Source organism: Microtus ochrogaster, unplaced genomic scaffold (assembly GCF_000317375.1).
Source record: "Microtus ochrogaster isolate Prairie Vole_2 unplaced genomic scaffold, MicOch1.0 UNK138, whole genome shotgun sequence".
Lineage (NCBI taxonomy): Eukaryota > Metazoa > Chordata > Mammalia > Rodentia > Cricetidae > Microtus > Microtus ochrogaster.
In genome coordinates, this window is record NW_004949236.1 from 129,761 (window position 1) to 140,732 (window position 10,972).

The following is a 10,972-nucleotide window of genomic DNA, read 5'->3' on the forward strand; positions in this document are numbered from 1 at the left end:
AGCTTTTAAATCTTGAGCTCAAATGATTCTCTCACAAACACAATCAAGCCTAGAAATGTTCAAGGAATGATTTGACTCTGAAGCGTGTTTGTTGTAATAATTTAAGGGAAAAGCACTGAATGACAGAATGGAGTCCAGGAATGTGGCAATATGAATAGCACTCCCATTTCAAAGTGCACTTGGAATTCTGGGAAACGTCTCTCTTCTTTTCTACTATCTATTCCCTTACTACAATGAAGGCACATTAAAGACCATAGATTTGATTCTTACACATGTATTTACAGTCAACTGCTTGATCATTCTCTCCAAAGGAATGCTGCAGATAACAGCAGCTTTTGAGTGGACTCCGTTCTTCAGTGATGTTGGGTGCAAAGTTATTTTATATATTCTCAGACCTGGCAGGAGCATGTCCATCAGTACAACCTGTCTCTTGAGTGTCTCCCAGGCTATCACCATCAGCCCAAGGAACGCCTGTTAGAAGGATCTCATGGTCAAAACTCTAAGGTTCATGGGATTTTCATCATTGCTGGATACCACACATGTTGATGAATATGATTTTCCCTGTGTATCTATCCACCAAGAAGTCCAGCAAAAATATAACAAAAAAAGGAGTTTTGAATTCTGTTCCTCCTCTCCAGGACATGATACTATAGTAGAATCACTATATGGTATTTTGGGTGTTGTCTGTGCTTCTGGTCAGTTCCAGCAGTTTCATGATTGTCGTATTGTATGGACACAAGAAGCGGGTTCAATATATCCACAGTTCTCATCTTTCCCCAGAACTTCCCCTGATTCCAGAGCCACCCAGAACATCCTAGTCCTGGCGATTTCTCAGGAAATTGGGAATCAACCTATCTCAGGATCCAGCAATTCCACACTTGGGAACATACTCAAGAGATGCCCAATCATACTACAAATGCATTTGTTCAACTGTGGTGATAGCAGCATTATTTGCAATAGCTAGAACCTAGAAACAACCTAGATGCCCCTCAATGGAAGAATGGATAAAGAGTGTGGCACATCTACACATTAGAGTACTACTCAACAGGAAAAAAAATGACATCTTGAATTTTGCATGCAAATGGATGGAAACAGAAAACACTATCCTGAGATAACCCAGATCCAAAAATATGAATATGTTATGTACTCACTCATTAGTGGATTCTAGCCATAAACAAAGGACATTGAGCCTATAGTTCGTTAAAGGTAATTTACTGAAGAATCTGACCCTTTGATTGACAGCACTCAGACTGCTTTAAGTCCCCTTGATTTGAGAAACTCGAGACCAAACAGTCCTCTGGTATATAGAAGGGAAAGTCATCAAGTCATCCTGGATCCTTTCATCACTTCACAAGAACTTTACAAATCTTAATGTCCTACTTAAAAAGACACTGTCACAATAGCTGCTGGTGAAGCCACAGGCTTCCCTTTCAGGGAACTTTGTTGTAATCACTGCTAGTCTAAGGTGAAGACTAAAGATCTCAGTGACCCTGGTGCATATACACAAATAAACTATCTCTTGGCTGCATTAATCTCAGCATAACTGTCCCCTACATGTTGTGAGACACAGAGTAGCATCTCAGTTTGTCATTCCTGCCAGAACTCTTGATGACAAAAAGACTATACCCACTGAAGGTTTGAGATTGGTTTCTATGTGAAGTTTATGACTGAGTTACAAAGATTTGGGAACCATGCAAATGCCTGGCAATTACTAGTGTAAATACAATCTCTATATTGAAGGTAATATTTTTTGTGGAAATGTAAACATGTTCTTCACTTTGTTCTTTTATGAATATGAAAGGTTACCATTCTGTTTACTCATTCATCTTGTTTTGTAGCATTAGTCTCAATGAATTTTACCACCAATGATGTCTTCTTACTCCTGCTTTTTTTTTTCTGGGAATGATAGGCTAAATATGTTGCCTGTGTAGGATGCAATAGAGTGGAGATTCCAACTACAAGGGTGGCCACACGTTTGAGAGAGTTTTTAGAGTCACACAGCAAAGACTGGAAAAGACAGCAAAAGCCAAAGTCAAAATCCCAGAACCTTGTAAGAGCTCAATATAGCTTCCAAGTGTTAAGAGGTAAAGTTCTTAGTACACAGTCCTTCCTAGGAATAACCTGCTTCTCCCAGGTAGATCCTAGCTCCCAAAATTTCAAAAGAACTTCCTTAAATGGCACAATCAGTTTGGAACCATGGATTCAAACATGGATTGTATGGGAAAACTTTTATTCAAACCATATCAGTAAAAGTAACTGGGCTAAAATGAGTTAAGGGGAGAGACAATGAACACAGAAAAATAAAGGAATTTGTGGAGAACAGCAGCATATCAGCATGAGTATGAGGAAGTTACTTTTTGTTGCCATGGTAAAATACCATGACCAAACAGATATGTGGAAGGTATTGTTTATTCAGGCTAATGATTCCAGAGGCAGCATGTTTAAAAGAGGGAGAAGATAAAAGGGGAGAGAAGCATGAGAACAGATAACCAGAACAGGAGGACAAGCGATCTGATTCATATCCACACAGGAAGCAAAGAGGGGAAATACAAGGGGGGTGATGATATAAACTCTCACTCCTTCCATCGATATATTTCATAAATTCTCCATAAAAATTGATATATTTCACTACTGAAAAACCAAGTATACACATGCTGAAGTCTATGACAGGCATTTATCACACCTTTTCCTTTTCTTCATAGCCCTGTGGATAGCTATGACACAAAATTCATTCTGTACAACTTTAGAAGTCTCAACACTGTTCAAAATTTTTTCCTGAGACTCAAGGCAATTTCTTAACTACAATCCCCTATGATAGCAAAACAAAACTAAAACAGCAACAACAACCAAAAAAAAGAACCTACATATTAATGCTTCAAAAATAGATTGATAGAGAACATGAATTTCAATCCCAACAGTGAGGAACAGCGGAGAGGGTGGGCATGGTGAGGAAGTGTTTCAAATCAAGAAAGAAGCTTGTCTCCAAACTCGGTAGTTCCAAATTTAGTTTTTTGAATTTAGGGACTTAGAACACTACATGATTCTTATTTTGTTTCCCATAACATACAATGTTCTTTATGGTTGCTGATCAAAGTCCCTCATTTCTTCTCAAACTTCTTGAGCCAGCCTTTAAAGGCCACTTTGCTCTCAGCCCTACATTTCTCCAGGTTCCAAGTCTTGCCTTCTGCTTACAGCACTAAACTGTTTTTCTCATCCAAGTTTCCAAGCTCTTCCACAAATAACAGAGTCAGAGGTTTCACAGCGACATTCCTCTGTATTGTAACAATTTCCATGTTAGTAACTTTCAGTTGCTATGGTGACACTAAAAACAATTTACAGAAGGAAGAGTTTACTGCCATTTGTATGCATGGGGACTGCTACTCACAGCAGGGATACAGAGCAACAAGCAGCAGACAAGGTAGCAGGAGCAGGAAGCAGAGTAGTCACATCCTCAAAAGCAAAGGGAAAGCCGGGCGGTGGTGGCTCACACCTTTATTCCCAGCACTCGGGAGGCAGAGGCAGGCAGATCTCTATGAGTTCGAGGCCAGCCTGGTTTACAAGAGCTAGTTCCAGGACAGGAACCAAAAGCTACGGAGAAACCCTGTCTCAAAAAATCCAAAAGAAAAAAAAAAAGCAAAGGGAAAATGGAAGGTGCACAAGGCTTTTAATATTAAAGTCCTCTTTAAACGAAGCATTTTTATCCCCCAAAAGTTGCACCATCCAATCCTCCCAGAATGGTATAAACAGTAGAGCACCAAGTGTTCAAATTCTTTTATTTTATTTTATTTAGTTATTAAAAATTTCCACCTTCTCCCATCTCCCCATTTCCCTCCTCCCCCTCGCTCTCCAGTCCTAAGAGAAGTCAGGGTGCCCACCCTGTGGGAAATCAAAGCCCCCCCTCATCCAGGTCTAGGAAGGTACGCATCCAAACAGACTAGACTCCCAAAAGGCCAGTACATGCAGTAGAATCAAAATCCGGTGTCTTTATCATTGGCTTCTCAGTCCACCCTCATTGTCAGCCACATTCAGAGTCCAGTTTGATCACAAGCTCATTCAGTCCCAGTCCAGCTGGCCTTGGTGAGCTCCCATTAAATCAGCCACACCATCTCAGCGGGTGAACGCATCCCTCGCGGTCCTGACTTCCTTGTTCATGTTCTCCTGCCTTTTGCTTTTCATCCGGGCCTTGGGAGCTCAGTCCAGTCCTCCAATGTGGGTCTCTGTCTCTATCTCCATCCATCACCAGATGAAGGTTCCATGGTGATATGCAAGATATTCATCAGTGTGACTATGGTAGTGTGTTCAAATTCTTGAGGCAGCCAGAGACATTTTTCACTCAAACTCAATAATTTTCCATCTAATAAACCTTGATTCTTAGCAGAACAGTTTTCTAGTTTTGTACTTTTTTGAAGTAAATTACTAAAACTCAGAGAGTTCTGGGAACTGAGGACTTACATGTTGGTCAGAAGTAATGATGCTTTCTATGTACTGTATAGAATCTATATTTATGCTGCCTTAAAACCTTCAAAGAAGAACACTTACTGGCCAGGCAGCAAATGATAAGTCTCTACTTTTTCTGTTTCTTCCTATTCTATATAATATTCCTATTGCAAGGTTAATGGTCCACATTTTTCTCAGCAAAGTAACGATGAGTTAATCCAGTGTCCGCTCAATGCATTTTTATAATTAAACCTATTTTTAATAATTTTCTTCATTTATTTTACATGCCAAGCACAGTTCCCCTCTCTTCTTGCCTCCCATATTCTCCCCCACCCACTCCCCTTTCCAACTTCACTCCCTTCTACTCCCATCCCCACCCACTACTCTTCTGTCTTCATTCAGAAAGGGACCATGCCTCCTGTGACCCGTGATATTCTCTAAATCCTGTGTCACTGGCATTTTTCAGAGACCATAAGCATGTAAGTGCCTTTCCAAACACTGTCTCTTTGGAGACACTCACAGAAAACTGACAATTGAAATTGGTGATTAGTTATCAAAACAAGTTCCAGAAAAGTTCTTGACTCCCAATGCTAAAGTTGTCATTGCCTCTGCAGAAGAAATGAAAACTACAGTCCCGAAGGGAGATGAGGTCACAGCCCAGACCTTTATCTCAGAGTTGAGACACCTCCATCATAATAGTGCTGGATTTCAGGAGGTCACAAAGTGAACACTGAACAGAAGGATCTGCATTGAGAAGGAGTCAGGTGAGCAATTTGTATTGGAAGAAGAACTAGGTAAGAAGGAAAGTCTAATTACATGCCCACATCTGGAAAAGTTGAAAAATTATGAACTTCAAACTTGCAGTTTAATTTCTTTTCAAAATCTTAATCTATTACTAATCATTTGACTTAATCATGGGACTAGTTAATGAAAGCATTTAAGTATGAATTAGTATTATTAGTAGTATTATTAATAATTTAATTTCTTCTCTGTATACATGTGAATGTGTATGTGTCCATGCACATGCATTTAATATCAGGCTCGTGTGTGGGGGGTGGTCAGAGGACAAACTTAGAACTTAGCTGTTCTTCTTCAGACACATTTTATACTTACAAATTTTTATTATATCATCTTTTTAGACAAAGTCTCTATCAGGACTCTAATTCTCTGATGATTCTAGGCTGGGTAGTCAGCAAGTTCAGTGGATCTTAGTTGATACCTCCACTGCAGTGCTTAGATGACCGATGTATGTTACTACACACAGCTTGTTTTTAATGTCTTGTGGAGACTCAGTTTAGGACCTCCATATACAAAGCAAGGACTTTACCAACTGAGCCCTTTCCCTAACCTAGTAATAACTTTTAGGCTCCATTATTGTATTAAACATTATTTTTCCTGTATAATATCTAAGAATCAATGTAATATCTATGACTACATCTCAGAAATCTAGAGGCTAAAGCAGGAGGATTGCAGAAATTTCCAGTCCAGTTTACATTACAAAGTGAGGCCCTTTGTGAAATCCTTCGCCAAATAAATAGAAATATGAAATTACCAATTAGCTGTATACAATCTTATATTGTGTCCCTGATAATAGTGTCCTGCTAGGGTTTTAGTGAAGGGTGGGGCTATGTGGATATGTGTATAGATGTATGTTAACCTATAAGAGACTAGAAAGCTATTGATCTGTGTTGTGCTTTGCCTAAGTGGAATCATATATATGAATCTTACTTTTTCATTTCACTTGTTTTGTGTGAATACCTTGGTCTTTTACTTACATTGCTGCAGAGCACAGCATCATGAAAACATCAGTTGAGTATGTAAACTCTTAAAGAACATGTGACAAAGTCTAATGTTAAAATGTGTATCTTACATATATATGAATTGTGAACTTTGAAGGCAAAGGCACAAGTGTTGGATGACTGACACATGGTTTTGTGTATCTTTTGTTACACATATTCTCATATCCCAAAATGATTGTTCCATTGTGATCACAATGTCTGTGTGTGAGATGCTTGCTGTATCTACATCCATACAAAGAGCTGCTGTTTTCTACAGTGCTTACTTAGCACATCTGCTACTGCACTATGACAATAGACAATGGATCCTAAGAAAATCATTTATCATTTGTTTGTTCCTTATTAAGAGTACTCATTTTTCAGAGACTTCTGTTGAAATGATTCACATCCTATCATTTTGTTGTCTATTTAGCAAGAGTTTTCCCTACAGAATATTTTCTGAGTGAGTTTCTGTTCTCCGCAATTCCTTCCTCATGTGAACAAGCATGCATGAATATAGCCACGTCTTTCCATGAAACTTGATGAGACCTAGTTCTTTGGGTAAAGTCTCAAACATCACTTTATGATTAGTGACTATATGACTAGGGTTTTTTGCTGTATGATAAACATATTATATAAGAATAAATAAATATTCACATTGTTGTGGGCACATATTTTCATTTTCTTAGGTTTAAATCTCAGATGAGAAATTCATGGGTTTCATACATGCTGAAAGCTTTTTTTATAACTATTTATTTTAAAACAATCTTTTCTCATTTTACATACCAATCTCAGTTCCTACTCTCCCCTCTCCTCCATTCCTTCCACTTTCCTCCCACCCCACCCACAACCCAGTCTTCAGAGAGGGTAAGACTTCCCATGAGAAGTCAACAAATCTGACACATCACTTTAAAGCAGGACCAAAGCCCTCCCCATTATATCTAGGCTGAGCAAGGTATCCCTCGAAAGAGAATGGGTTTCAATAAGCCAGTTCAAGCAGTGGGGATAAATCCTGGTCTCACTGCCAGTGACCCCCCACAGTTAGCCCCAGACATACAGCTGTCACCCACATTCAGAGGGCCTAGGTTGGTCCTATGCTAGCTTCCTAACTGTCATTCACAGTCAGTTAGCTCCCCTTAGCTCAGATAAGCAGTTTCAGTAGATATCTCCATCATGGGCTTGACCCCTTTGTTCATATTATTGCTCCTCCATCTGTTTGACTGGAGTTTGGGAGCTCAGCCCAGTGCTTCACTGTGGATCTCTGCATTTGCTTCCATTGGTTGCTGAATGAAGGTTCTATGATGACAATTAAGGTAATCATCACTCTGATTATAGAAAAAGCCAGTTCAGGAACCCTCTCCACTATTGCTTAGGGTCCTATCTAGGGTCATCCTTGTGGCTTCCTGGGAATTTTCCTTGTGCCAGGTTTCTTGCTAGTCCCACAATGGCTCCCTGGATCAATATATCTTTTTTCTTTCTCTCCCTCTCTGTTCTTCCCTAATCTCGACCATCACTTCTTCCCTCCTTTCTCCCTTCCACCCTCTCTTCTTCCGCCACCCCTACTCTCCCAATTTACTCAGGAGATCTTATCTATCCATTTTGATCCATGTATGTTTCTCTTAGGGTTCCTCCTTGTTGCCTAGCTACTTTGGGATTGTAGACTACAGTCTGGTTATCCTTTACTTTATGTCTAATATCCATCTCTGAGTGAATCCATACCATGTGTGTCATTCTGGATAGAGAGTACCTCACTCAGGGTGTTTTTTTTTCTAGTTCCATCCATTTACATGCAAATTTCAAAATCTCTCTTCTTCTTCTTCTTCTTCTTCTTCTTCTTCTTCTTCTTCTTCTTCTTCTTCTTCTTCTTCTTCTTCTTCTTCTTCTTCTTTGCTGTAGTACTGCATTGTATAAATGTACCACATTCTCTTTTTCTATTATTCAGTTGAGATGCATCTAGGTTGTTTCCAGGTTCTGGCTATTACAAATAATGCTGCTATGAACATAGTTGAACAAATATCCTTGTAGAATGGTTGAGTATCCTTTGGGTATATACCCAAGAGTGGTATTACTGGGTCTTGAGGTGGGTTGAGTCCCAAGTTTCTGAGGAACTGCCATACTGATTTCCAAAGTGGCTGTATATGTTTTTACCCTCACCAACAATGGAGGAGAGTTCCCCTTCCTATGCATTTTCTCCTATGCTGAGAAGTTGTATTAAAGTTTCTTTATGCCCTGATATGACTTGTAAATAGCAAGTCATTGTGGGATTTAGAAGTGAGCCTCCTTTCCATTTCTAGTCACTGCTCATTGGTTCTCAAAGGCAATTTGGTCTTACTCGATCATTATTATTATTATCTCATAGATAACATCATGATCGCAGTTTCTCCTCCCTCTCCTCCTCCAGGTCTCTCCAGCCCATCTCTCCTCTCCCCCAGATCCATGCCCCCACCATCTTCTTTCAGAAAAGAGCAGGCCTCCCAGGGACAACAACCAAACAGGGCATAATATGTATGATACAAGAAGACTAGATACACACAATCACATCAAGTCTGGGTGAGGCAATCCAGTAGGTGAAAAACGATACGATAAGTAGGCAGAAAAGTCATCAACCACCTCCATTGCTATTGCTAGGAATCACACAAGAACACCAAGCTATTCAACCATAACATATATGCTGAGGAACTAGGTCAAACCCCTACCCTGATATTCTTAATCCTGACATTTCGAATAAAAGTTTCTGAAAGACTTCAGTAGTAACAGTAACAAAGTATTTTTGAGGCGGGGTCTTGTTATGTTGCCCACAATAGCCTTGCAATCTTGAACATATGTAATTCTTTCACACCAGCAAAAAATATTTTTAAAAAAAAAAAGCTACAAAAGTTCAAGTCACCATTTTGATCAGAGAATGTATTGTTTGCCATAATGTAGGTGGAAAAGTACTAAATGACAGAATGGACCTCAAGGATTTGGTAATAGGAATAGTATTCTTACTTCAGAGCACAGTTGGAATTCTGGGAAATCTTTCTCTTCTTTCCTGCTACTTCATCCATTACCACATTGAACAGACATTAAAGACCACAGATGTGATTCTCACACACCTCTTCACAGCAAACTTCTTGATTATTCTTTCTAAAGGAATGCTAGAGACAATGAAAGCTTTGGGGATGAAAGGGTTCTTTAATGATTTCAGCTGCAAACTTCTTCTGTATATTCAAAGACTTGGCAGGAGCATGTCCATGGGCACCACCTGTCTCTTGAGTGTCTTCCAAGCCATCACCATCAGTTCCGGTGACTCCTGTTGGAATGGTCTTAAAGTCAAAGCTCCAAAGCATATTCGCCTCTTCACTTCTCTCTGCTGGATTCTCTGCATATCAGTAAACATGATATTCCCTGTGTATTTGTATACCAAGGGGAACAGCAATAACTTGACACATAAGAATGATATGAAATACTGCTCCACTGTAGGTCATGATGAATTCACGGGCTCATTATATACAGCTTTCTTTGTTTTTCCTGAAATTTTGCTTTCTGTTCTCATTATCTGGTCCAGCAGTTCCATGGTTTTAATTCTGTACAGGCACAAGCAGCAGGTTCAATATATGCGCTGTATCCGTGTTTCCTCTAAAACATCCCCTGAATCCAAAGCCACCCAGAGCATTCTGGTTCTGGTGTTCACCTTTCTAGGTTTTTATGCCCTCTCCTCCATCTTACAAGGTTGTGTTGCTCTCATATATAATCCTAGCTGGTGGCTGCTGAACATCACAGCCATAATTTCACTATGTTTTCCTACACTGGGCCCCTTTGTTATGAGCCATTATGCCACTGTGCCAAGACTGTGCTATTCATGAGTATGGAATTCAAAATTCCATAACTATATCATAGGTATGAAGATTTTATGGTCTCTTATTCATAGTATCTAAAATTTTATGTTCGCGTGTCTTTCAAAACATCAACATACAACTAATTCTGTAGTCACTGGCCTTCCTAAGGGACTGTATACTATGCATGTGGATTTTCATCTTGTTGAAACTAGTACCTGAGATAACATAGCAGAGGTAAATGCAGCAAGTCACTCTAACATAAGTTAATAGTTGGTGGAAATCTTAAATACTTTTGCTTAAGGCAAATAAATGGGTTGAGCTTCAATTTTTTTAGCATCAGTTTCCAGAGAATAGGTGACCAAGAAGTATACATGTATTGGAAAACTTTTCCAGAAGCAAGCACAGCAAAGAATATTAGTGGATGTTGTTGGGAGATAACTTTTTAAATAAATCCATCATGTATGTTTATTATTTTTACAGATTCCCCTTCCTATTGTCTTCATTATAGCTACGAAAACAAGTTTGTTAGAAGACTATTCAATGTCATTTCTGAAGTGTAAAATAAAATTCTTCTGCTGTTCAGTTAAATAGGGATGACATTTCTGTCTAAGAAAATAGTTGTGATAATTTGCTAGCACTTACCTTTGTAAAATTGTTTTTTATTAGTGACCTTCAGGTGAAGTTACACTCAACTGCATGTACCCACCAACATTGGAAATAGTGAGAAAACCAAGAGTCACCAGAAGAATGTTTGTGTTGCCTAGCATTCCCTGAGTAGTAAACATTTGTGTTTCTTTCAAACACTTATGCTTACAGCCAGTGTATAATGGTGATTTTCAAAATGATCTTAAACTTTCCATTGCATTTGGAAATAAATTGTTATGCAAAATTCCTAGATTTCTATAAAATTAGAGCTAACACTCCATAAAAATAGGAGTCCAT

The 10,972-nt window shown here is 39.0% G+C and overlaps 1 protein-coding gene across 1 annotated transcript; it reads left to right on the forward strand.

The window, feature by feature from the left end:
- The first annotated feature begins 9,160 nt into the window (after positions 1–9,160).
- On the forward strand, positions 9,161–10,057 carry LOC101994180 (vomeronasal type-1 receptor 4-like). Its single transcript, XM_005371908.3, has one exon. It carries the CDS (start codon positions 9,161–9,163, stop codon positions 10,055–10,057), a length of 897 nt encoding a protein of 298 aa, XP_005371965.1.
- The last annotated feature ends 915 nt before the right edge of the window (positions 10,058–10,972 follow it).

Coding starts and splice junctions, on each gene's coding strand:
- LOC101994180 (XM_005371908.3), top strand. CDS start 9,161: ATGGACCTCAAGGATTTGGTAATAGGAATAGTATTCTTACTTCAGAGC.